This window comes from Acanthaster planci, linkage group LG21 (assembly GCF_054643075.1).
Source record: "Acanthaster planci isolate LZ-2023a linkage group LG21, COTS_SCS, whole genome shotgun sequence".
NCBI classification, from domain to species: domain Eukaryota; kingdom Metazoa; phylum Echinodermata; class Asteroidea; order Valvatida; family Acanthasteridae; genus Acanthaster; species Acanthaster planci.
The window spans coordinates 3,190,134-3,217,726 of record NC_141797.1 but is presented as its reverse complement, the minus strand read 5'-3'; the positions used below and the strand labels follow the sequence as shown (position 1 = coordinate 3,217,726).

At 38.3% G+C, this 27,593-nt stretch overlaps 2 protein-coding genes across 2 annotated transcripts in view; one reads left to right on the top strand and one right to left on the bottom strand.

The window, feature by feature from the left end:
* Positions 1 to 11,238, top strand: part of LOC110989742 (uncharacterized) — a 28,438-nt gene extending 17,200 nt beyond the window's left edge. Inside the window, exons 22-33 of the mRNA XM_022254327.2 lie at positions 561 to 658; positions 1,415 to 1,525; positions 1,936 to 2,087; positions 2,618 to 2,753; positions 2,890 to 3,039; positions 4,494 to 4,602; positions 5,377 to 5,453; positions 5,955 to 6,089; positions 6,446 to 6,580; positions 7,112 to 7,263; positions 7,569 to 7,704; positions 8,183 to 11,238. Of these exons, the coding sequence (XP_022110019.2) occupies positions 561 to 658; positions 1,415 to 1,525; positions 1,936 to 2,087; positions 2,618 to 2,753; positions 2,890 to 3,039; positions 4,494 to 4,602; positions 5,377 to 5,453; positions 5,955 to 6,089; positions 6,446 to 6,580; positions 7,112 to 7,263; positions 7,569 to 7,704; positions 8,183 to 8,254 (1,463 nt within the window). The 3' untranslated portion in view covers positions 8,255 to 11,238. The remainder of the gene's footprint in view (positions 1 to 560; positions 659 to 1,414; positions 1,526 to 1,935; positions 2,088 to 2,617; positions 2,754 to 2,889; positions 3,040 to 4,493; positions 4,603 to 5,376; positions 5,454 to 5,954; positions 6,090 to 6,445; positions 6,581 to 7,111; positions 7,264 to 7,568; positions 7,705 to 8,182) is intronic.
* An 8,241-nt stretch (positions 11,239 to 19,479) lies between these two features.
* LOC110989739 (uncharacterized) lies at positions 19,480 to 26,453 on the bottom strand. The gene is made up of 6 exons (XM_022254325.2): positions 26,349 to 26,453; positions 25,586 to 25,677; positions 22,982 to 23,102; positions 22,207 to 22,326; positions 21,435 to 21,527; positions 19,480 to 20,825 (listed from the first exon to the last, which is right to left on the bottom strand). The coding sequence occupies exons 2-6, from the start codon at positions 25,652 to 25,654 to the stop codon at positions 20,653 to 20,655; spliced, it is 576 nt and encodes a 191-aa protein (XP_022110017.2). The 5' UTR covers positions 25,655 to 25,677; positions 26,349 to 26,453; the 3' UTR covers positions 19,480 to 20,652.
* Positions 26,454 to 27,593: the final 1,140 nt, after the last annotated feature.

The following is a 27,593-nucleotide window of genomic DNA, read 5'->3' as shown; positions in this document are numbered from 1 at the left end:
GTACCTACAAATAAAAAAACCCACACAAAACGGTCAGAGTACGGTCACTCTACCCTTTTTCCAGTAAAAAAGGGGGGGGGGTTCCCACCACAATCAACAAAAATTTGACACCCCCAACGCAGTGAAACTACTCAGACAGCTGTCTAGACAGCTCAAAGACACATCAGAGAGACCGACCATTGATATAAGACAGGCCCAGGCTTGCCCAGGCACTTGGTTTGTCAATAACCATTATCAGCACGTGGCTTAGATATTTACATACAATCCCCATCGGACTTGGCTGGAGGCAGGTTGCTCTGAAAAAGAATTACTCAGCTCAGGGGAAGTCCCCATGTTAAAGGTGACTAAACTAGGCTGTTCAGCATCTACAAAGAGACAAATTAACGGGAGGTTTTTGCATTAGGCCAAATTTTTTTTTATTACGTAATTAGAAAAAATTGGATCCCCGTGGGAGCAACTCCGCTCTACGTCAGGTTTTAATCAAAAGAATAACCAGTGGTTTATTTGGTAGAGAAACTCCATCATTAGTGTAACGTCTTGGTTTGATTTGTCTTTCGTAGGACCAAATAAAGGATCATTAGCAGACATATGGCGTATGGTGCGGCAGTATGACGTGGATAAGATCATCATGCTCACCAATCCCGTAGAGAATGGCAAGGTATGTGTTTTTTCTGTCCAAGAGGCAAAAACTTAAGCTAGCAATATGGGGTTTGAGGGGAACGTATGCACAATCTTTCAGTTTCCTGTCACACGGTAACATTTTCATATTTGTATTTATAAAGACAAATATTGAAAAATAAGATAATAGCAGAAAATCACTTCTAAAAATAATCTTCAACTAAATCGAAGTAACTGTTTCAAATATCAATACGTGTAACTGCTTTGTAAAAGGCTGTCTGAAAATCGTAGCCATTACTACTTTGTATGCTGAGTACATGTCTATACTGAATGAAAATTCCATAGGACAAAATCACTAACAAGAGAATTTAGAGCGATTTTTGCGACCCTTCATTTTAACTAGAACTCACACAGCTCTTGATTTAAATTTGCAAAGAGCAAGTGCCAACCTTGCTAAAAAGTATAGAAATTAATAAAAAAACTTGGCTGGATTTGAATTTAAGCTCTCCGAAACTCTGCGCTGGTGCCGTACCTTACTAAATGGCACTCAAACAAAATGTATAGATTTACTAATAGAGGCAGCCACTGACAGACAGCTGGATGGTGTGGGTATTGATAAGGCACTTACAAGTTTAAGTCCCGCCAGAGCTTCGGTTAATCTTTTAATAAGAACTGCTAACCCCGAGTCAGTTTTCTTCCATTGTTTATTTGGCTTTGGGTAAAAAGAAGTTTCAGCTACCTATATTTTCATGCCAATGAAAAATTTCCTATTTCGATGAAATGATTTACCACTTAGGTCAAATGTCAGCAGTACTGGCCGGATACTGGATCTAAGATTTACTCTGACGTCCAGGTGAAAGTTGCAGAAGAAAAGACATTTGTCGACTACACGATTCGCCTTTTTAAGGTGATTAAGTTTTATTGCTGTTATTAAAGGCTTCAAACTGTATGCAAAGTCTGATTAATTTTTTTATCGGAGAAATTTCCACGGTAATGGAAATGTCATTTTTGAATTTGCAGTGTCGGGTTTTTCCATCGACATGTAGATGAACAATCATGCCAAGTCACAAGTGCTTCGCAAAGCACTGCACAGTTATGAAAATACACAGTTTATGAGAAGGAAAAAAAGTGCAGTAAGAAGAAGTGATAAATCGCCGAACTAATTTAGCAAACATTTTTCAAGGCTGCTGATACTACAAGGTGTAAAAACTTATGACGACTATTTCTGACGGTATTTATATAATTATATGTGTGTTTTAATGTTTACTGCATTACTGTTTAAATTGAAAAAAAAAACAGTTTTCGTTGTTCTTCTAGGTTGTCAGTGATAAAGGAAGCCGTCTGGTGAAGCAATTTCATTTCAAAACCTGGCCGGACATGGAACCCCCTGAGTACCCGACTACTTTGCTCAACTTCATGCGCGTTGTGAACAAAGAGCATAACAAAGGCCGAACTGTTATCCACTGCAGGTGGGAAAGACTGGATTGGCCAGAAACAAATCTGGCCTTGATTTTACACAATATTAAAATTTTTGTCTCATAAATAATCCTTCTTATGTACATGTATATCCAAGTAAACAATGTAAATAAGTGTCCGGACTGTGATTGTACATCTCCGTCCTATTACAATGTACTTTCCTTTTGTGATAGGAATTTTGAAGTGTATGGATCCTTTCAGGGCTTGATGGTAGAAAATTGCAATGTCCAGCACATTTTAGTTATTTCAATGCAATTTTTTTCACGATTTTTGGCGATTTCAAATGGCGTAGTTTATTTTTCTTGCGGCACTGAACAAACTGTTTATAAATTCCCCAACTAGGAGAAAGCTAAGTTTGTACCAAAACATTAAATGCATAAACAAAACAATGGCTAAGTGTCCGTTAGCCAAATATTCCCTGTGCCTTTTTTCTAGGCTCAGAATATAGTTATAGAAAAATTCGAATTGTCATAGAGGTGTTGATAAACAAGTTCTAAGCAAGTGTCACATTTATCTTGACCAGCGCTGGTATCGGCCGCACAGGGACATACATTGCTCTGGACTCCATGCTAGATCAGATGCAGAAGGAGCGACGAGTTGATGTGCTTGGCTTCATTTATCGCATGAGACAAAAACGAACTAAGATGGTGCAAACTCCGGTAAGATAAGGAGGTTAAGTTTTCCTTGAAATGCGTGTGGATGATTACATTCCAAACAAGTGAAAGTAAATTGCTCATTTTTGTTGATTATTCGTGTTTTTTACATAAATTATTTTAAATGAATGTTTTTCTTCAGGAGCAGTACCGATTCGTTTTTGATGCCCTGCTAGCTGCCTCCATGACTGGTAACACAGCATATGAAATTACTGACTTTCGTCGTCAGCTGACTGCGCTTAAAGAGAAGGCCAAGGGTGCTAAGAAAACGGGCTTGGAAAAACAATTTGAGGTAACTAAATATCGGAACGATATAGGAACAATGTAAACTGCACACAATATAAGTACACAATATAGGCTCTCTGGGTCAATATAAGTTTAATGACCTTTCAGTTCAATGCAAGGTCCATACAAAATCGTTTACATTGAATGTTATTTATATCCGCATTCGACCACCAAAGAGTGTTGTTCGATTTCAGTTTGCGAAAGGGCATTTGTCAATTAATTCATGAATATTCAAACACTCCTTTGTTAATTGTTGGAGGTCTCAGGAAGACGTCGATCAAAAGTACAGTTTACTAGCGAACAATTTCACCACTTCCAATCCACGTTGTCTCTAAATTTGGTATAGTAGGCCTCCAGATGCGCACTTGATTTAAACAGAGCTTTCTTTCTCGGAAAGAAAAACAGAAAACTTTAAATAAACAGAAGAGACAAAGGAGAAACTACGTTTCATGTTAGTTTTGGTAAGCTTAATTTGCATTGATTTATATCATTTTGAGATGTTAGACGTCAACTTTTTCTATGTTGGACTTCAATTTTTTTTATCAGATTAACAATGACCTTTTTGTTAGCAATAATTATATGGTTGGTAAACCATTAATCCCATGGGATTCAAAACCTTCGCAAGAAGAGCAATACTCAAAAAAGCCGCATCATATCTAACTTGAACACTTAAAAGTTTGAAAAAGATTGACCGTAACCAGATTCATAATACTGTTAGACAAGGCATTTAGACAGACGAAAGACGAACAAGAACTCAAAATCCTACACAAGAGACATAAACTCTGCTTCCGAAATAATTTAATAATAAATTATAACTGCAGAAATTAATAAATGATGACTGCAGAAAATATGACAAAGTTGTGACAGAGCTAGTGTCCTGAAAACAATTGCAACAAATAATTGGCACTAGTACCGTACAAGAAAGGACGGCATCATAAGAATTCAGGAACTCTTTAAAGACGACTTCTGGTGTTATATAAGAATATAAGAGCACCATACAATTGAAAATACTTTGATGAATGTAAGTAGACTTTAAAAAAAAATTGAAGTTGAGACCTACACTAAGTGCTCGAAAGTGAAAGGAAATACAATAATGAAAAAGTAAAGCTTTGGTACTCCGGCAAAATATTGTTTGTTTTAAGAAAACGAACACTATTGTTGATTTGCGATTGTACTTTTCTTCAAGAGAAAATAGTGCAAACTAGAAAGAAGAGATTGAAATCAAACGCCATGTAACCTTAGTGTTGCATGCCGTTACCTATAATGTACACAAGAGGTATGCGCTCCAAAGTATCTCTTGCATGTGACAACAAATTCTTTAGATTACAGGAAACAATCACTACCGCTGAATGGAGTAGGATCACGTATATCTTGTATCAAACACTGCACCGCTTGTGAAAGGACAAAAGGTTAAATAATTGGACAGAATTTTTCACAGAGTTTCTTTACCCTTGGCGGTAGACCCTGCTCAAACTGCTGGCAATGAAGCGCAGTACGGAGCGAGAAACTCCGCAGGCTGGACTGCGCCCTGAGAATGTGGACAAGAATAGATTTGCTGATTTCCCCGCCAGTGAGTAGTCAAATTTAAACAAATGTTTTCGGTACGTCTGCAGGGCTTATCAATTTTTGCATAACATGTGTACCCATTTGACGGTGTGGTTTCTGTATTTCTCCACTGTACTGGCCTTCAACTTTTTGTCATCTATACCGCTGATTTTCAAAATACTGCTATAAAAAAGAAATGATCGTTATAAAGTCAAGGAAAGGGTCTCGAAAGGTCACTCCTTTAGGAACTCTTGATGTAAGTTTCCAATTTTTTTCAGTTTTGAAAATATCATAGGGCAGCGTAAAACGCTTTTCTATCTACCCTTATATACTCTGGAAAACGTGGTCATTCGATATTTCAGAGTGGGGTATATGTAATATGTGTCTCTAGTAAGCCGATTTGCACAGCTGAATTTCAGGTGCAAAAACGTTAAATGTGAGAGACAATTGGCATTTTTTTTTGAAGTAAAGTGCTTTCTGCTTTGAGGTAGGAGTGAAGTTCTGTTAAATATAATTTTTATACTGTGTTGGATATATTTCTTTTTCTTAGGAACGACACGAAGCATTGTTCCAAATAAAGTACATTTACTTTGGTAAATACGCCTTTTATAGTCTTGAGTTTTGCATCTCATTTAAGCCACGACTTTCCCTTCATTATTGTTTTACCAATTGTTCAATCATTTATCAGTTGTCGTTAAGGTGCAGGTGGTAACAAGTGAAAATATTTAGGAAGTACTTGTGCAGTATCAGTTACGACGCTGATGTAACGTCCTTCGGTACGGACCATTTCTTTCCACAGAGCAACGTTCCCGGGCAGTATTGATGACTAGCGTATATGAAAATGACACCGATTACATCAACGCACATTTCCTACCGGTAAGTTGATCAATTTGCTCAGATGGGGATACATTACGACCAATAATTGTCCAAATCTCCAGTATATTACCATCATTTTTACCAATTTTTGCACTTTCCTCCCACTTTATCATGAAGACTTAATCTGCAAACTGTTTTGGTTAGACATTTGTCTAAATTTCAAAATGTTACTAAATTGTATAGAAGATATCGGTTGTATTGTGCTAAAAGCCTAGCCTTAAAATGCTGACATCAATTAGCTTTATAAACTTCAAATTGAACTCGAAGTTTGTGTGAAGTGATAAGAAGAAGGAACTTCCATTACCCTTTTCATTGTTAACGTTGAGGTCATGTAAGTCCCTCCACTAGTCCTTTCCAATTCCAGTTACACCTTTAGGAGTTCATCTACAAGAGCAGTCACCAGAAGCAAAATCGGGAACAGTGACAAAGAAATGATTGCAGGAACTTGTGGTGGAATCGACCACATTAATTTAATCCGTTTTGGTTCTTGTGCTTCAACAGGGCTACCACAAGAAGAGCATGTATATCAGTACGCAGATACCCATGCCAAACACCGTAGCAGATATTTGGCGCTTGGTGTATGACTACAAAGTGGGTTGCATTGTCATGTTGAACCCGTTGGATCCAGCTAATGAGGTAAAGTTATTTATCAAGTGCACCTGTTCTCATTTGTGGTCGTCCAGTGCGTCAATAAAACAGTGAATACAACCACCGCACATAGCTTAATTTAGCTTTTAACTTTGACCAAGACCTAAAAATTCATAAGGTCATTGTGCTGCTGTGACGCGCAGTTTCAAACCGAACCGGCCGATGTTTATACTGGGGACACCAAAGTGTACATGGCATGTAAGCTTTCCTGTGGGAGCGTGACCGAGACGACATCAAGACATTGGGCGAATTCAAGCAGTATGTTGTTTTTCCTCGCCCAGAGTTTGTCTAGTCATTCATTACAGTATTTTGTAGTTCTCAGTCCTTTCTGTTTTGCTTTACAGACTATGTGCCAGTACTGGCCAGAGAAGACAGGTTCGACAATAGAATTTGGCCCACTTCTTGTCGAGCTAACAGAGACGAAAGAGTACGACAATGTAAGACAGCGGGTGTTTACTCTGAGAAACAAGGACCACAAGGTAATATAAAACCAAGTCAGTTTATACTGGTGGCCGGATAGGGTTTACCAACCTTTTACAAGGAACAATGCCACTGAAACGTAGAGACAGTAGGCCCAATAGGCTTAATTAGGCTGACATGTTGGTACTTTGGTGAGATATAGTCATATTTGGTACAGTGCACCTACCGAAAGGTGGCTAAACCCACACCCCGGCCCCCTTCCAGAATAGCCCGTGCAGAAAGGATTTCAAAGAAGAAAAATAGAATACGAATATTTTCAATTCATAGCAGATCAAAGTTGCAATGAAATAAAGTTACAAAAGAGATTTTTCCATGCCAACAAATGAGTGTAAACTTTATTTAAAAGGCCAATAGTATCGCGTGTAACAAGCAGCAACTACATATATGTAGATGTGATTTGCAAGATCACGAATTAATGTTTGGTTGGAAGGAGTCCCCCACACGACCGTCCCTTGTCGTGCGAATCATGTCCAATTTAAACCTCCGGATGATAACCGATCATGTATTCTTTCAAATCTAACTTGTTACAGACTGAAGAGGAACCCCGCACTGTCTGCCAGTTTGAGTGTCTAGACTGGCCCTCCGATGCGGACAAGCCCACCTCCTTGCACGGAATGCTAAATCTCATGGGACTTACTCAAGAGTGGCTTGACAAGGACACACCCATCGTGGCTCACTGCATGTGAGTAAAAATGATCTTACCAGCAGCGACGAGATTTTGTAAGACCATGAGATTGTGGAACACCCTGTAGGAGTTGCAACATTCTCGGCACATTTTGTACATATATATGTTTTCTACATGGGGTAAATTGATAATAACGGAAATGAAATCTTTGATGGAATTATTACGATAATGATGACAGTTTAAAAAGCTGACATTTTTTACTATCTAGTTCCCCAGTGTGGAAATATGCTACTGGCTAATAGTGAGGTTTAAACTTGTTTTGTATCCTTCACAATGATAAATGGTTTATTTCTTCCTGGAAGTGATGGCGTGGGTCGCAGTGCCGTCTACTGCGCCATAATGTCACTTCTGGAGCAGTCTAAAGAGGAGAAGCTTGTAGACGTGTTTCAAGCCGTGTTCCGCCTCCGGATGGCACATCACAATGTGATGTACTCAGTGGTAAGTGAACGTTCTGGATATTTGCATCTGCAAGTTTTATATTATGCATTATACATTTCATAGTAGTTATGAAATGTACTGTTATGATTTATCCGATCAAAAGCTTACTTATTGTTTTCCAAGAAACTTTAATGGTGACCTTGCAACAACTCGTCCAGCAGTGACAGATGAATCCTTTGCCTTGGTAGAGTTGAAAGAATTCACATTGAAGGTCTTACTCTTAAATGGAAGCAGCGTAGTTTAGCATGCCTGAAATTTATGCAGGGAATCATTTCGAAAACACCGGTGTTGTAATTTGTACTGAAAATGTAACGTGCTGTGGAGTCACATTCAATGATAAACACACCGGTTTTCGGGGACATATTTTTAGCGGTTACCTAAGAAGCTGGGCGGATTGGAATTTTGAGGATTTAAGTTTTGCGTTTCATGGTTCATCATGGCTTGGCTTGGTTTTTATAATTCTTTTTTTTTTTTACAGGAGCACTACACACTGTGTTACGAGATTCTTCAATTGTACTTGGATTCCAATGTCATCTATGCCAACCTGTAGAATGCTGACTTGCAGCAACACCTTCACTTCAAGTTGTTAATTGTTAACAAAATTCTACTGACCAAAATCGAAGCCTCCGTTTACAAATTTATTCGTGGTGGGATTTGTTCTTCAGGTGACTGGGCAGGCAGTTTTTTTACGGGGAAAGGGGGGGGGCCTTAAGCCTTGAACATTTGCCTTTTCCCCATGCAAAAATGAAAACAAAAAGTAGAGAGAGTTGAGAATGTTTCAAGGGGGCGTCATGTGCGAAGGTTCTAGCCCCTCCTTCCCCAAAAAGATGGCTCCTAACCAGTGCCTGTGACTGGGTATATTGCAACTTGACCATTAATTAAGCACTGTAATTTCATGGCAGTAGAAGATTTGCCGCTGTAAGTGCCTGTATTAGCAAAGTTTGCGCTGTTGGCTTTTTTATACTCAATGCAGTTCTAGTTGCCCTGGGTGTGAAATGAAATTTCAGGTTGGTTCTAAATTAACTTCTACTTGTATCCAAAAATGTGAAAGACAAAAATCAGTTAGTTAAATGCAAATACAGCTTCTAAGTAAGTCTCAGTTGTAGATCAAAAGCCCTTTGATGAAATACATTTCTTGAATGACTCATACTTATTAAATAATCATGTGTGTAATTTACATGTGCATTTCGCAAAATTAGATTCTGTTACCTCTATTTGACGTGCAGTTTATTTATGTAATCTGTGTAATCGTTGTTTGTGCGATCGCTCTCCCGTTAACTGTCATTTATCATTGATATAAATATGGTAGACAGGTAAGAAAGGGTTTGCATGTTTTGGGATGCATTTCCTAGAACCTGTCTTGATGCAAGCTGTGGAACAGTTTAGTTCAACATGAATATGAAAAAGATTGTTTTTAAAATCCTTCTCTTTACCTTGTGTGTGCTATTTGTCAAGATGTTTGCTTATAAATAAGCTTCATTTAAGATTGTGCTGAGCAGAGAGTGCACTGGTTGGAATACGCTTGTACTCATGTGCGAGAACATTTGTAGTCTAGCGTTAAGGACTTTATCCATACATCCCTAGTAAATATTGATTTTCTGCAGCCAATTAATCACAACGTTTACTTCATTCGTGCAAACTGTTCTTACAAGTAAACATGAATAATTAATTAGATGAACAGATTGATCAACTACAGACAAGAAAAGTAACAAGGAATAAGTAAAACCATAAGACCACCACTTTCCTTTCGGGACCATGTACAGTTTTCACTGCAAGTGACCTATTTACTCGGATGTAATGATTAGCGGTCAATATATTTGCTGTTACCAGTAAGCGGTTGCTTAGTTTAAATATGCATGAAATCTGTAAAAATAAAAATGCAATCCTTTACACAGAATCTTTCCTTGAAATATATTTTAGAAGAGTAGTTTTATTAGGGTTACACTACCATTAAATGATGCAAATAGAAGAATTCATTGCTTCTCTTATCACCAAAGAACATTTAACGCTATTGTGTATCAGCAACAAATTGTGCTTTTGGTATCTTGATATTCTTGCGGTTTATAATTGCCTAACCTTGTGTGTGCTATTTGCCAAGATGTTTGCTTATAAATAAGCTTCAGTTAAGATTGTGCTGAGCAGAGAGTGCACTGGTTGGAATACGCTTGTATTCATGTGCGAGAACATTTGTAGTCTAGCGTTAAGGACTTTATCCATACATCCCTAATAAATATTGATTTTCTGCAGCCAATCAATCACAACGTTTACTTCACTCGTGCAAATTGTACTTACAAGTAAACATGAATAATTAATTAGATGAACAGATTGATCAACTACATACAAGAAAAGCAACAAGGAATAAGTAGAAACCATAAGACCACCACTTTCCTTTCGGGACCATGTAAAGTTTTCACTGCAAGTGACCTATTTACTCGGATGTAATGATTAGCGGTCAATATATTTGCTGTTACCAGTAAGCAGTTGCTTAGTTTTAATATGCATGAAATCTGTAAACGTAAAAATGCAATCCTTTACACAGAATCTTTCCTTGAAATATATTTTAGAAGAGTAGTTTTATTAGGGTTACACTACCATTCAATGATGCAAATAGAAGAATTCATTGCTTCTCTTATCACCAAAGAACATTTAACGCTATTGTGTATCAGCAACAAATTGTGCTTTTGGTATCTTGATATTCTTGCGGTTTATAATTGCCTAACCTTGTGTGTGCTATTTGCCAAGATGTTTGCTTATAAATAAGCTTCAGTTAAGATTGTGCTGAGCAGAGAGTGCACTGGTTGGAATACGCTTGTATTCATGTGCGAGAACATTTGTAGTCTAGCGTTAAGGACTTTATCCATACATCCCTAATAAATATTGATTTTCTGCAGCCAATCAATCACAACGTTTACTTCACTCGTGCAAATTGTACTTACAAGTAAACATGAATAATTAATTAGATGAACAGATTGATCAACTACATACAAGAAAAGCAACAAGGAATAAGTAGAAACCATAAGACCACCACTTTCCTTTCGGGACCATGTAAAGTTTTCACTGCAAGTGACCTATTTACTCGGATGTAATGATTAGCGGTCAATATATTTGCTGTTACCAGTAAGCAGTTGCTTAGTTTTAATATGCATGAAATCTGTAAACGTAAAAATGCAATCCTTTACACAGAATCTTTCCTTGAAATATATTTTAGAAGAGTAGTTTTATTAGGGTTACACTACCATTCAATGATGCAAATAGAAGAATTCATTGCTTCTCTTATCACCAAAGAACATTTAACGCTATTGTGTATCAGCAACAAATTGTGCTTTTGGTATCTTGATATTCTTGCGGTTTTATAATTGCCTAATAAAATAAATTTAGTTGGTAATGATTGTTTTCAAGATAAACTCAACATAACCTCCAATGCCCATTGGCTAAACATGTGAACCAAATACATCTACCGTTTCACAATGTGTTTCTAACGTTCTAGAACTATGCCGTATGCCGATAGGATCATGTGTGCAAATATAACCGATAAACTGGAAAATTATGGATGCATTAAGATATAATTCTCTCAAGGTCTAAGATTGGTATTTTCAACAGTTTCAATGTTTTGGTCGAGCCTTTGTCGTTTACACATGTGCAGCGTTGGCCTTTAAAAGTAAGCGTTTAATTATGCGTCATTGAATCTCGTTTAGGCTGACACAGGTTGTTTTTTGAAAGGACCAAGTTTTTTAGGAGCAAAGCCAATTGGTCCCACGCAAAAGCTGATAAGTGGTCTTTGTGGAAAAGTCCCGCAAGTCTTCCTTTGCAATTTTCATATTTAGCTTTTCAGATAGTACCTCCAGATTGTCCAATGCTTATTTTGAAATTCTTTGATGTTGGTACTTTTCGCCTGAAAATAAACCCTAAAACCAACCTTACACCTCATGTTAAACCGTCTATGAGATATCTAGCTCGAGCAGCATCACAACTTTGCAACATCACTTGAAGAATACTTCCTTATCTATAGCGTTACGGGTTTGTCCTGGTCTAGGCTAAGGGAGACTTGTCCCTCAGTGCTCTACCATAAGCTTGTGGAACTGAACCCACAACGGTGAAGTCCACAGTACTGTAAACCCAATTGTTTGTTTTGAAAATGTACAAGTGAATGTTTTCATAAGTTCTGTGGCTTTACATCCAGACACAAAAGAGGTGAAGTCACATTACGATTGAGCTAGAGTTTGAAAGACTTGCATCACTGCACAGTTCGAAGTAATAACAGAGCTTACCTGATACTCCATTAATTGAGTGAAGAAATAAATCATAACAAGGCCTAGAAAGTCTCCGGTTTCTGGTCAGGGATAGGCTCAAAAGTGGTGAGGGAACGAGCTTTCCCGTTACTTACTTTTTTAGAAATGATTTAAAGGTGCGATTGCTTTAGAACACATAGACTGTTACTCTCCACTGTTTCAAAGTGTTTCTAGTTTGCAAACATAAGAAAAACCTTTTTTTGTCTTGTTCCTGGACGTACAACTGACGACAAATCCATCTGAAAGAGTGCTTGCCAGATATAGCACAATCTGTAGGGGGACCAAAAGGGCTCTCTTCCTATATTGTTCGATAAAACACGCTACAATTATGCAGAAGCAGGATTCCAGACCATGAAGCAAGTTTGGCAGCTTTGGGGCATCATCTTGAAGTACCGAAAAAAAAAACTTGTTTATTTTGCTGATGCTGAAGTCTACTGCAGTGTGCGCACTGACCCGAAACTGGAAACCTTTTTTCGCGTTTTATATTAAAAGTTCGTAGGCCTACTTTTACCAAGAATAGAAAATGACAGTGGAAAAAGAGAAAACATTGCGAGTCTTCAGCAAACAGCAGTATAAGCTTTCCGGATAGTTTCCCGTCTTAGCCCCGTTTGAAGGGCAAGTCTGTCAACAAAAAGCTCCAATACCTCCATGCTGAAAGAGCCAACTTTCCATTAGTATCGAGTTTGCCTATACAGGTTTAAGTATGCAGATGGAAAAAAATAAGTTTAGAATTACGTTCCTTGCGAGGGTGTGTGTGTGTGGTATTGATTTGTTTTGCTTTTTGTCAGTTGATGTTTCTTTCTAGATTCTAAAAACAGATAAAGAAAAATTGAAACTGAACCACATATAATTGCCTTTGAGGTGAAGCGTGCATGTGATTGTACTACAGCAGGGAGCAAATTGCGAAAAAAAATTAGCTTTTCCGGTCTATTTATGGAGCAGCAATGATGCATGCCCGCAAAGTTGGGTTTTGTTGTTCCTCATTTTGTCTTTTTATGGATGCGAGGAGCCAGGGTGGTCAAGGTCAGCCATAAGAGTCGGCAGTTACACATATTTTTAACAGTTTATCTGGAGCTGCTGAAGAGGTCTGAATCGGTGGACTATTATATTGGTTCATACTCGTTGATTTGCACACACGCAGTGCGAAATGTGAACGTCGCATTTGATGTTCATACTTTGATGTTATCTCAAGTCTCGGGTGTGTGTGGGTATCCGACAGAAGTAAAAAACAAAACATCATCTGTCCGAATACGCATATTTGGTGCGTACACACTATCCATCATCTTCACAAACTGCATGCATGGGCGCGCATTTCATTACGTACTGCACTTTTGTTCACGGATTACAGACATTAGAAATGTTAAGTTTGAACTCATTGAAATGTTGTCACTTTCATTGAAGTTCAAGGCTACATGCGGGCATTGGGTATCGCAGTAGAAAAAAAATATAAATTATTTTCGGCTGAACTGTCGCGGAAAACTGCGCGCTGTGCCAGAACAGTTTCTCAAATTTTCGCAAAATTGGTGTCACCCTTGTTTTCTGCTATCTAGGGATTACCAGTGACATTATACATTTTATATTTTTTTTTACTTGAACACCAAGGTCTTACGCTTGATCTTTGGGGCAATGGAGTTACGACGAGTCAAAGTTCTACCTCAGGTAGTGAAGTTACATATGATGCTTTGGATCGCGATATAAACATAATTTCACACGCAGGTAACTAACTTTTTGGTTTGAGTTCTATTCCACAATTTTCAGGAGTAACCAGGCCACTGGGTTTGTGTGGTGTAAAAAAATTAAATCAGATTTTTGTTACAACTTCAATACTTTGTAGTGAAAGTGCAATGGGTACATGCGCTTAGAAATTACGAAGCCACATTCCAATGTGTTAAAGATACGTTCCAAGCTTAAAGGTAGATATCACTACTGCAAAAACACAAAAACGAGACTGCCGAAAAATCCCTGAAAATTGTACATGAAAGAAACTAAATAACAGCCTCAGTCAATCTGCAAAACATTTCAGCCCAGAAATCTGTTGTTATTGAGAAAACAGAAATTTTGTTCTGTTTTTAACGATGGTTGGCCGACCATTGTGTAAAAATGCGTTTCGTCTTAAATATCTGTTAACGGGTGCCGATTTTGTAGATATATTGTAAGAGTCATTATTGACTCTTACGAATTCGTCGTAAATACGTGCGATTTCAGTCATGAAAGTATGTATTCATCCAATTTTGATCAGGACACTACTTCAGTCGTCATTTTTCATACTTTTTAGTTGAATATTAGGAAATAACAAATTTCTTGGCTGGGATATCCAGTTTAAAGTTGCGTCACTCAAAGACAAAACATCAGATTGCCATTCCATTTAGCACACTCTGAGTTCACAAGACATTTTTGTTGTTTTCTTACTTTCCTTTCCGTTTATGTGCAAGTCATTTAGCGCTCAGCACATTCAAATTAGCATACATTGAAACAAACGGCAAACAACGTAACGAGCAAGTGTGTCTGCCGTAAATACACGCCAATGGGAGCGGTGAAGAGACTCACCAGTGTCTCACGACCAGCTATTTGTTTACATACCAGTACCTATAGTTCAAGTGACAACTGCCAAAGAATCTGGAATTTTAATGCCAAAGCGTTAAACATGTCTGTTCATTGGTGAATTAATTTGTTGGACCATTATGTTCTTTGCTCAAGACGGTGGTCAAATATGAATAATCCTTGCTAGTTTTTTCAACTGATTGAATGTGTGTATTTTTAAATTTGATTGCTGCGTGAAGACACTGACGTCAGTAGCGTACGCCAGGTTTTGCTATGTACTTGGCAAAAACAAATAACGGCCAACTGCAATAACCTCCCATGTAATCCTACCTCTGTTAAAAGAACCTGGTTTAGTTACGGTAGACGTGGGGGCTTCCCCTTAGCCAGAAAAATACTCTAGCCAGAGTCTGGCCAATTCCAGTGGCGAATGGCAGACATCAAGGACTGTATATGTCAACAGCTGCCTGGCTTGCCCTGACCTGCCTGTGACCTGCTGAATGCTGTCGGGCTTCTTTGATATGAAACGCCATTACTGTCTTCGGTGGCTTAATTTCGTTCTATTTACCAATTTCCCACTCCATTCGCCAATTCCGTCCTTTCATACGGCATTTTACCATTACATTCGGCAACTTCGTTGTTCTATTTGGCTATACCATCACTCAATGAGTCCGTTTACCATTCTAGTTGGCAATTACAATTTCACCAATTCACGTTGCATTTTACCATTCTGTTGGATAATTCCAACATTCAGTTTGGTAGTTGAATCATTAAAATGAATGGAATGATGAAAGCACAAAACAAAATGGCGAAATTACCAAGTGGAACGAAGAATTTAAAGCGTAGGACGAAAACGCGCAAACCGGTTTTCGCTGCATGAAAAAAAGTGAACGCAAAACAAACGATTGAAAATGCCAAACAAAACTGCAAAATTACCGGATTGAATGATGAAATTGACAAATTAGATGATGATATTACCTATTTGAATGATTCATCTATCAGAGTACTTTCCGAGTTCTTTTGTCCTAAAGAGTTAATTTTAATCAAACACTGATGGTCTGAAGTCATTATGTTGCTTTGTAATCTTACCTTTATGCATGTACCAGGAGGCGACGGATAAAGGAGGCGACGCCGCGACACACCGCAATATTGTTGTCTATAATACACCCTCTTTGGCACAGATACGAGCCAACCGCAGTTATGTTTTAAACTTACTGCTTGAAGAAGTTTTTGCCATGAGTCAGTGGCATATCCAGCGGGAAGGGGGACGGACTTTTTCATATACTTGTTATTTTGTTAAAATTTCTTTTTCAAATGAGAATACTTCATACGTGAGTAAGAAAAAACTAATTGAAATTTTTAATTATCAAAGAAACAGGTTATATTTTTCCTCCATTATCACGTTGAATGAGCTCGAAAGTGCATTTGCTTTTGAATTCCCCCCCACACAGCAAAAGCCACTGCCATGAATCCACAGATTTATATATTTGAAGAGGTGTATTACTTCAAGTGAATACACTGATTATTCTTGGCCTTAGATAGAACTCCAGTATATTTTGAACCTTTAAGTCAGCCAATCATAGAAGGGAAAAATGGTGTAGGCCCTAACCTCCCTTAAGACAAAAGCTGTATTTTTCACAATCTAAGTTGTCACTCTTCATCGAAAGTAGCCCCTTTTTATTGACGGTCACTTTTGCAAATGAGCTATAATAAAATCTGTAGAAATATTGTTGAGCTCTTAACTTTAAAAAAATGGGGAACATTGTTACCGCACGGACATGCAATCCTGAACATAAAAAAACCCAGAGAGATGGGCCAGAATATGAAAAGTAAAAGTGCTTCATTCTACAGCCCTGATGCCCCACAATGGGTGCTCCATTCAAAAGAAATAGTGAAAAGTAAAACAAAAAAAGAAAAACAAAGTTAAATTTGAAAGGAACGGTAAATTTTACATAAAAAGCATTTAAAAATGCAAGAAATTGAAAATGAAATTGCCAAAATAGTTTAAGACACCTAGTGAACGTCATACGATGGCTGCAAAGCTGTACACTCTATTCCTGGTTGGTCGGTCGGTTGGTCAGTTGGTTGACTTGTTGGTTGGTTCAGTGTAGCAATTGTTATCACATTTTACAGGTGCCACTTTCCTTTGCAACACTTCTGTCGATTGCTATCCTTCTTGGGTACTCTATCAAGCTCATTGCTGCTCTTACCGGGCAGACTCACGTGAACGGTGATTGTCTGCAATCACAATATAAAATGTGCTCCCAGATGAGGGGAGATCCAAATGGTTTGGTTGGCCCAAACGGGGAAGATGGTGCTAAACGCCAGAAAGGTGTGCTTGGTGCAAATGAAGCTGTTAGCAATTTAGCCAGGAGCCCCCGCGAACGTGGGACGTAAAGAGACGACAGAATTGGCCTGATCGGTAAGATAGGTCTTGAAGGTCAACCTTCTAATTGTTTAGCTGTCCCCACCGGGGAAGTAAGCCAAAATGTTGAGTCAGAGAAGGCGCAAAATCCACCCACCGGTTGGTTGTTTGGTAGTTTCTTTTTCCTCTTTTTAACACTGAACGTTTTTGTGTGTGAGTTTGTAGACTATTCACAAGCGAAGACCTTGTAATTTCAGTGGTTAATAATAGTCATCACTGCTCTTATACTGTGCTTTATTGGTGGATGTTGCTAGTAAATTCTGCCAGTCATTAATGTAAAAGTGAATACTACGTTATTATCAGCAACAGTTTTAAAAAAAATCCTTATCAAGTGTCAAACATAACCCCTGAGGAAAGTGACATTCAATATGTGTAGTACGCAATTATAACAATGGTAAGTTAGATATTATCTTCAAACGTGATTATAGTGAGTGGAAAATGTTGCAAGAACATTTAATGGTTTATCTCTCTACACAAAGAGGTAAAGCAGTCCGTATTTGTTTTATAACACATTACCCACAGATTCTGCACAATTTATAGTAAAAATCAACAAGAGCAAATCGTTGGTGTTCCTTTTTGCAACTCCTTCGTGACTGAGAAAATGTGTACCGACAACATCCACAACGTGACACACCAGCGTATAAAATGGCACCCGACGATTTGCATCTTTGTTTCTCTTAACATATTAAATTTGTAGCTAGTCTGTAGCCTGGTGCAGCAGGTTTGAGAGTGACAAATACAGGTTTATGCTGTGACCCAAAATACAAGACTGGGTACGTTTCACGGTTTTGTTGCTACGGATATAGTTCTTTGGTTGCCCCGGTTATAGTTTTTTTCAGTGCAAGGTTGCATGTTTATAGTGTTTTTGAAGTGGTGGTGCAAAACTAGTAAAACTGGATACCGCCACATGAAACACTTTTGGCCAATCAAGATACAGAATCTGTGGTCAAAGTGCATCAAAATACGTCACAGGTGCAGTTTGGGAGAGGGGATTGAGCTTTAGCCACGCAGACGTCCATTTTTATGGGGTGGTCATGCAAATGGATAGGTGTGTACATTCACCTAATACTGGATAGTATTCAGGACTAGGGCAGCCAATCATATGTTGTCTGCCCGGCAAACATGGCATGGATCAAGCAAGCTAGTGAAAGGTCGTTAAATCTGGGTAAGACCTTATTTAGCAGTCGGACAGAGATTTTATCTTTTAACGATACCCGAATGGAGAATACTTTTGTGGTGTTTAACTGACTCTTGGAAACTGCATCACTACATTCATTAAAAAAAAAACTTTTCGCCTGTCCAATGTGGCGTGGTTTTCTTTTGGCATGCTTCTGTGCTGCCTCCTGTGCAGTTAAAGCTTCAAAGCCATCTTGAACTCTCAGTAAGTCATCTTATATAGCGACCTCGTTGCAGATAAGAGATTCAGCATTCAAATACGATGGCTAAGTACCTGATCATATTATTAAAGGTGTAAGCGAGTCAAATGTTAGCCTGCATAAAGTGCATGAATGGATTCTACAGTCTCAGTTTTGTACTTCTGCGTGTTTTGCATGTGCATTTAGACTATTTACAGCTGTTAGACAGTATCCTGTACGTATACCAGCCTTCTGGGTCTGTTTGGAACATGCGTTTCTTTTTTTAGGATATGTACGAAAAAATAGAAAATATGCTTTGTTTCATTTCTATTTTTGGCTCAGTTGCCCAAACAGCATGAGTAGCAAAAATCAAAGTGTAGTTACAACCCATTCAGCAGAGCACCCTTTCAGCAAAAAAGGAACAGGAAAGTGGCCTGCACATTTCCAAGAACACAGTGGTGTGAAATTTTAGCTGAAAGTAACAAAAGTAAACTAAAGTGTACGTAAACGTCTCCAAGGTGTACTACATTTGTCAGCACAGCATCTTACCCAGATCTGAAGTACGGTTTGCATCCTCAATCGGAAGCCCTTTTGTGAATTCAGAAATTGGTCACACAGGAAAGCTCAGGATGAGTTGTGACATAAAGGAGCGAGAAGCAGAGGTCCGTTTCTGATTCTCTGACAAAAACGTTACATTGTGGACTCGGAAAAACGATGCGCAAGTTTTTTATTGGTCGACCCCATATTGGTTGTGTTGTAACCAATGCATTGTTCTACTTGTAATCAATGCGTTAGTTGTTCTTCAACTAATCATATTGGTTGAGCATTCGAAAACAAGGGAAGATCAATAGGGTTCATGTCCAGGCTATGGCAGACAGTTGCATAATTGAGACACCGAATGAAGCGTAAGTTAGAAGCAAGGAAGCTGGGTTTGGTGTTGCTGCATCTGTTTTCGAATACTCCTCGGACCCCTACTACCGAGCAAGTCTTTATTGGTTTGCTGGGGATGAAGTCATTAACCGATTCTCAGTCCTTCAACTTACTGATTCAGTGCTAGCAAAATGATGGCAAACCTCCTTAGGCACGGTTACTGTGACTAATAATGAATTCAAAATGAGAACGATATGCAAACAAAAGAGGACTCTCATCTTATTTGAAGCTTGCTGCATTTATTTCATTTGATATGAGGTTCTTATTTATTTTATTTGAGATTCTTTATCTACTTTCGATAGTATATAATCAGTGTCTTAAAGTGCACTTGACAACATTCTTGTTCTCTTGCTGCTGACATCCTTACCTAAACAATATTTGTATAGGCCTACTAAGACAGCAATGAAGGAAGAACGTAAGTTATTTTCTGCTTCTCTACGTTGTAACTTCTTGCTATTCTTGTCCATTTCCCACAGCAAACACAAGAGAAGATATTTTAACGTTCTTTGCTTGAGATAACACGATGAAAGCAACTTGAGTCTAAATTGTATGTTACCTCCATTTTTGATCTAGTTGTAGCAATAGGGATAGGGAGGGTTTGTGAGGAAATGACTAGGACAGACTTGCAGACCACCATTGACAGTTTGTGATATCTGTCTACCAGTGGTTTGAAAAAAAAACGTTGACAGCTGTCTTTTTCAAAATAATAATAATGATGACTAATAATGATGACAGGCCAGATTTGTTACACTAAATAGTAAATGCTGTTCAACATTGAAGGAAAATGCCTTACACTCTAGCCTGAATCAGTGGTGTAACTACCGGGGTAGAGGACGTGCCCCGACCATGTGTCTGTGCTCTAAGTCCCCCCTCTTTGAAATATGTGAATTTTCTCCTTTGAAATGCGGCTGCAGCTCATTTTCTTGACTCTGTCAATTCACACATAACGTAAGGCTTAGCTTTTAACAATGAAAGTTTATTTAGCTTGAATGTATTGTTGTTCATAAGCCACTGACGTGTATTCATGACAAAGGTGGTTAATCTATACGTAATTTGTTACAAGGTTACTCTCCAAAGAGTACTTCCTCTAAAGGAACTAAAACGAGGTTCTTTTAAAACGAGATTTTTTTGAAGCAGTTAGCATGATAGGTTTGCTGGAATTTCACGAGCGTTCAATGTACGTTAATGTGTCAGGTTGTTGTTTTCCGTGTTCAATTGAAAATCATGGATTTGAAAAAAAACTTTATCCTGAACTTTGCTCTGTGCCGTGTATTTTGAAATACTTGAATAATATACGCTGTATGCCTGTAAGCCTCTAGCAAGAAAGCATTCAAGTAAATCTACTCTAATTTTTCTGGAATAATCACTATCGAAATGTTTTTTAAGCGGCTGGTTGGTTAGGTTACCCTCTTTAAATATCAATGCATCCCAAGGTAACATCCAATACAGTCAGAAAAGCGACATGAACTTCAAGTGCAAGGCATGCGTGGAAGCCGCCTCTCCATTGGACGTCGTAGAGGTCCAGGCAGATGTCAGCCAATTTCACTTTAGGGACGCCTACGCAAATTGATGGTGGTTCACGGGCTACAATTCAAAGACAATTTAATCTAGTTTAGTCAGAAATCTTTGAAACTTGTAAACATTTTTGTTAAAAAACCTAAGAAGTGTAGCTTAAATATGTTTTTTTCACTACCTAAATTCAGCTATTAAAATAGCTGTCCAATTTTGGAAAGCAGTTCAAAGTACGGAATTTTGAGATAAACACTGTTTCACGATGAAATAAACGTATTTCTACGCGTCTCTCTGTGTTTTCCTTCGTTGCGCTGGGGGAGGGCAGCTATTCTTTCGTACGCTACGATGCATGTCACAGGGGAAAATATTTATTTGTTTTTTTCAGCTAGCACTGATTACCTTTGAGCAAGAATGAAAAGTTGTACCTCCCAAGCTAAAACTGCAACTACTAACAATTCTTTCACTCAACTTCGACGGAATAATCTCCATTATATATAAAACAAAGAAAACTGTTAATTATAAAGTAAAACTCTCAACTGGTTATCCCATGGTTGAATTTGTCTGCGTGTTGACAGGAAGAGCTATAGCGATGACGTCCCTGACATAAAATCGTTAAATTTGTTTCTTCGAAATAAATCCAGCATAAGGCATCTAACGGTGCAAGCTTTGTCCAAGTCTTACCTGACACCTCTTTGTCGAGAAGTGTTTTACCAAGGGCTTTTAATTTGATATGAAGGCCATAATCTCGTGTAAGAACCTCGACGAAAACACAGGCTTGAATGAAATTGAAAATAAAAACAATCATTCACCTCGTGAAGGGCAAAACAAGACATAAGCAACCCAAAGGGACGAATCTTTATTCAGAATGGTAAAGGGCTTAAAAGGGACCACTACTTTGACAGTAGCTAATAGGTAATAAGCACCCACAATTGAATGGATTTCACATAACAACCGTAAGGAAATATAGGTAACCGCCCAAAATAAACAAATAGCCATAATGTAATAATGCAATGCCCTCTTGTGTCAGCCGATTTGGCATTACAGACGTTTCTTCTATGCGTCACCAATTTAATTTGCATGGTATTTATTTTTGGTATCCAGGGCCAAAGCAATAAAAGTAATAGCACAAAATGCAGATTGATCTTTCGTTGAATAGAGAAAAGGTATCATTTCATATTGAATCTGGTGCAAATGACGAGATTATTCTTAATTCTTGTTGTAAGAATTGGATTTGGCTGACCGTCATTTGTATGTATTAAACAGCAAACCAAGCCAAACGAAATAATGTCAGTTTTCTTAGGAAAGCGATTTCAACATATGAAACGTTTTGCTTAGCATGGAAACAACTTGTTATGAAATTCTATGTTCTTAAATCTTTGGCTACGTATTCTCGTTCCTTTATACCGCCTTGTTACCTCAGGGAACTGGGTAGAATATTCAAAGCAATCCTTACCATCAAGATTGATGCGTCTTAAAAAGACCTTGAAAGACAATTTACCGCAGCATTCAGCTGAGTGACGACCTAACTTGCATGAACCTGATGCTCCTTTGCCTATGACTTCGGATTCATGAACTAGAAGTTATAAGAAGGAGAGTACGCAGGTTAGATGAAATGTTGTCAAATATGTAATATGGGAATGAGAACTTCGTCCTGTTCACTTCATTTTAGGTAATGCGTACAAAAAAGGGGTATGGGCTGTTCAGCATTAATGAAAACATTGCACCCTCAGCGCAGGTGAACAGGAAGGACTAGCAGGTATATATTCTGTCTTCAATCGGTTAAGGGCAAACAATATGCAAAAGAAAAAATAAAACAAAACAAAACAAAACAAACCAGTTAAAGGTCTTCTCTAATAAAATGGAAATGTGCAAGTCCCTCCTGTGGATCCACTTCTACTTCTGACCACACACGCTTAAACATTTTGTGTACTGTTCCTTAGGAAATTATAACCCGTAAGGCTAGGTAAAACAGAGAAATATTGTGTTAGTGTTCAGCCAAGCCTTTGTGAAAATGTATTATAAGGTACAGTGTATGTCAAAATGTTACGAGTCCGTCATTTAACTGGGATCGTTGAGAAAGCAGTGCGTTCAGCTGGAAGATTACTGGGTGACCAGCGAGTGTAGGTAGAATCGTGCATGGGTTGGGCATAACAGAAAGTAGCTTTTGTAGCTTGCAGAGTCTCAAATCATTCACGAGTTGAAATGTAACAATGTGAAAATAACTTTACCCGTCTTAAAGTCGACAAGAAAAAACTTGGCGATTTCTTGTGGGGTCATGTCAGCTAAGTCCTCACTGAAAAGTTGCAACAGCTGCTCCTCCTTGGATGGCAGTACTTCGAGATTGGGCTCCTGATTCATAAAAAGGTGTACATAGTCAGTGTCGTAAATTTGTGTCCGGAGATGGCTGATGGGGGATTGTGAACGGATGACTTGCCCAGCAATGGAAATATGAAAGGTTTACGGGTTCAGATACCATGAGACTACACTTCTGCGATGTTCGCGCTACCGATGTACAATTTAATATGCATTACACTTCTACGGAATCTTTCACCAAAATGCATATTTATGGCCTTGTATAAAATGTTGAATTCTGTCGAATGCTTTTTGTCCGCTCTTCTAAAAAATTACATTCCTTTGTAATTTATATCTCAGCAACTGAGGGGAGGGGTGATTCAATAGCCCATCCCCTGATCACAAAGTGTGAGGTAACATCCCCTTCCTCCGGAATTTACACCCAAACACGTGATCTATAAACTAAGATGGTCGAGCTTGGCACAAAGAACAGATACTTTGTCGTTAGGGATTGTTTACAATCCACAACATTGTTTACTCGCAATAGAATTCAACGGACAACGAATCTTCTAAATGTCGCCTAGTCTGGCACACGAATTTTTCTTAATCCGCTATTAAACGTTTAATAAGGAATTGGTATTGGGAACAACTGACTGATTCAGCGTTTGTTGGTGAACTAGTGACATACACTAGTCCAATAAAACGGTAGAAGTAGAATAACATACATCTACGGATCTTCCTAGAAAAAATGCGCCATTTAGTTTGAAAAATTGAATTTGGTGCAGATTTTGGAAACTACGTATAATCCCGTGTTATTTTTGCAATAACACTCATTTGAATTCATTTTGCATCTTTCAAAAAGTGATCGTGCATTAAATTCCCTTAAGAGATTACAGAGGAAGGGATTTCAGTTTGACGTATTAGATGCAATTTATAACAAACGTCCGATCTTACTCGCTGAATGTTTTAGCGTGAATTTTGGTATTGAGTATTTATTTTAATTTGCTGTAATGCAAAGCTGTACATTCATCGTTCAATTTGAGTTTACGGGCTTATACAAATCATAAAACAGCTTGATGACGAATGCACTGTTAATCAAGCAGGACAAGTGTAAATAGATATCACAGGCCTGTATACAAATTTAAGCCTACATGACAGAGTAGATTAGTCAAATTTTGTAATGAAAATCTATCAAAATACCAACCAAAATAATTGGATGTTACGGAATACAACTCGTCATAGTGTTTACAAATAGATCTCGAGCATCGTTTGCTTCTTCATTGTTCTTTACGCACTTTGGTTATGTTCCCACTCATTTATCATGTTTATTGATCAATGATCTGTCTTTCAAGGAGTCTAAGTATATTTGTACTTAGCTGTTCATTTTGCAAGTGTCACTTCACTGGTGTTTTAAAAGACTACACACATCAGTTTAGCTCAACCAACATAAATATTCAAACATGTAACCATTCAATTAAACATTTCAAAGAATATAAGTTGTGTTATCACGCAGATGAATTGCAATTCTTGACCAGGCGTACCCTAGGAAGAGGGAGCGGCCTCTTTTGGCGAGTCTATTGGAGCTAATTAACTTTTTTTTTTCGTCCAAATGCAACGACTATTTATCATGTGCTACCCCTGTACATGCTGAAAAACCTGGTTTAGTCACTTTACAGCCAGGGCCTCCCGTAGCCACAAAAAATGAAAAAAAAAAAAAAAACAGACGGCCTTGGGTCAGCCTCCAGCCAATTCCCTTAGGACTGTGTGCTAAGTGGTCCTTCGTGTACAATCTAATGGGGTTGTTTACAAAATGGTGCCTTGGGCAGGCAGTGGAATGTTCGTTATCCGTGACAGCTGTCTGCAACTTGTCAGAGGCCTCTTTTGGCTGTCTCTGAAGTGTTATTTTTGTTGGGGGGGGTGTTGTGGTGGTGGTAGTATGGCTTGGCTGGCGCGTGGCGAGGCCCCCCCTTCAAATCCGTATAGCCTGGGCAAACGGCCCCCCACGGTACTGTGATGTACTTTTGGTGGTTTGTAAGATCTGTAGAGGCTAGGGGGCAACCATTGAAGCATTAATATACCTTTAGCACGGACCCAGGGCTCTGCAAACCTGAAAAATGAAACGGACTCAACGGAATAGTCAGCTCCAGCCACTTAGTGAGTAAAAATTCGTACTGCCTCGCAGGGTAAAGAGCACTTTCTGCGAAAACGCCTGCTCAGTCAACGAAATAGGCTGCTTGCAATTAAAAACGAATGACAGATGATAGAGGTGCACATCCAGATTGAATGAATGCTAAAGTGAATTTAATTTGTTCAATAGGAACGAGGATTATGAAGGGTCATAACATTTCTTACGAACGCTGATATTACTTATTCATATACACATCTTCCAAATTGTCAGAGAAAAACTTGTATTGAACGGAGATGATTGACAAACTGATGTGACATGTTACTAAAAGTAGTTACGACGTAATAGACCAATGCTTTGAAACAAAAAATTAAATTATCATTTAAAATGATACACCTTGTTTGTCTGTACTCACCGTTAGAGCCAAAGAGGAAACCGTCGCAAACGCGGCTGCAAGAGCAACCAGCTTCCACACGACAGTCATTCTCAAAATATTTGATGTCAAGTCTTTGAAGGGAAATGGAAAAAAAAACCAGGTGTACTCAAAAGAGAAATCACCCTGAATGGAACACTCGTTGTTGAGTGACTTTATATACCTTACAAAATCTAGAAACCCTCTGACTACAATTGTAAAAGTAAAACTATAGGCCCACGGAGGCTATACCAGCATAATTTTGTCATCGACGCTCTGTTTGATTTTGTTAGTACACTTCTGGTTTCAAGTGCAAGTCCAAAACATACAGAATCTTCAGTTGGTTCTTTTTAATTGTTGTTACAAGATTTGTTTGATTGCAGGGAAAAGCCGATGCTGTTTGCATAGCACGGCCTTAGACAACACGAATACCGTTATAGAAGTTGGGGCCATGGTTACCATTAACCTAAAAAAAATCATATTAGTTAGCATTTATTGATGTTGCCCCGAAATCCCACGGACTGATGCTCTCAGTTATGGTTCCAGAAGTGCAGTGTACATATTGCCAATGTGTCTACATGACAGTTTTACGAACCCTTCAGAAAGCTGACATTAAATAAACCGTTCTGAAACTTTGCTGGTAGTAGGAATTGCACGTGCACCTTAAAGAACCACCTAAAAAGAAGAGACTGTATGGGAACCGATATTCAGAAACTTGATGGGCAGAAAGTTAAAAAAAAGCAAAATGAAATCAAAAGAAACTAACCGTGGAAAGAAGATGCCCTGTTCACGACTTATTGCGCAGACGGGTTGGATAATTAGTGATGGTGGAATTGTATACAGTGCAGTTCCATCGAGCAGAAAGGTGTGGAAACTGGTCAGGTACAGAGACAGACATCTTTCACGGTTTAATATGAGAAAGCACTTCATCATTGTACTGTTTCGTATTTGTATAAACCTGCTATAGATCAGCAATGTTTTCCGTAAGTTTGGAAGCTGAAAAATGTCGGCGTAAAAATTACAACTTTACTTTTTTTCAGCACCATCCTTAAAAAACGAAAACGAAATTTCTATATCCTCACCAAAGAAGGCTTTGCATAGAGTAAAAATACATAGAGTCGTTTGAGAGAGATCCAGCAAAGTCGGACAATCATTAATTTCAGAAACGAAAACAAAACCTGTTTTGAATCTATTGATTTCAAATCTAAAGAATTGAGACATGTCTTTACACCTATTCAGATTAACTGATTTAAGTCAAAGCATCAGCAAAAGAAGGTTTTACTTTACCTCAACTGTGTCCAGTGAATTGACCAGACTTGAAGACAGAATTTATTTGCTGAAAAAACTCCTTTAATTCAAGTGTTTCAACTTTGATGTCTAAAGGGAAACAACGAAGAAGCACGGAAGGTATCTTCGTAGCTTACTTCGTAGTTTACAGACCAGAAATGAAATTATTAAATTGGAAACGATTACAAGTTGGAAAACAAATAAAAATTAGATAATTCGGAAAAAACTGAGATTTCCATTATGTCATATGCTACTTCTTATTTTCTACTCACAAAGAGCTTAGGAATTTTCACCCTCTGGTTTTCCATTGATTGTTTTCATCTTCAAAGACAGTAATTCCATATTATTCGTATACTCTTGCGTTCCTCCGGTATCAGGCAGCCGATATTATGACTAACGTTTATTCAGGGTCAACAATTTATTCCTGTGAGCGGAATGCAAGGTTTTGGATACAGTCAAATTAGCTGTTTTTCCCACAATTTCTTAGATTGCTTCATGTGGTTGTCAACAAGGAGAAGTGAGGTGTTTTGGCAAACTGGTGTAACACTGAAGTGGCGAAATTATTTGCTATGTAGAACGCAGGACCGTGTATTTCGGTTCCATGGAAGGAGTGAACTCGGCACACGGGGCATCGCTACTCGGATCAACAGCTGGACGGGACCAGCGGTGTGTATAGAACCACTGTACTGATCGAACTAGAATGTGATGAGCTCGGAAAAATAGA

What these genes read in the sequence shown, in the direction of transcription:
- LOC110989739 (XM_022254325.2), bottom strand. Translation starts at nt 25,654, where the DNA reads ATGACTGTCGTGTGGAAGCTGGTTGCTCTTGCAGCCGCGTTTGCGACG. An exon ending in TCTTGTCGACTTTAAGACGG is followed by an intron (nt 22,327 to 22,981) that starts GTAAAGTTATTT and finishes TATAACTTCTAG; the next exon opens with TTCATGAATCCGAAGTCATA. An exon ending in AAGACGCATCAATCTTGATG is followed by an intron (nt 21,528 to 22,206) that starts GTAAGGATTGCT and finishes ATTTCATTCAAG; the next exon opens with CCTGTGTTTTCGTCGAGGTT.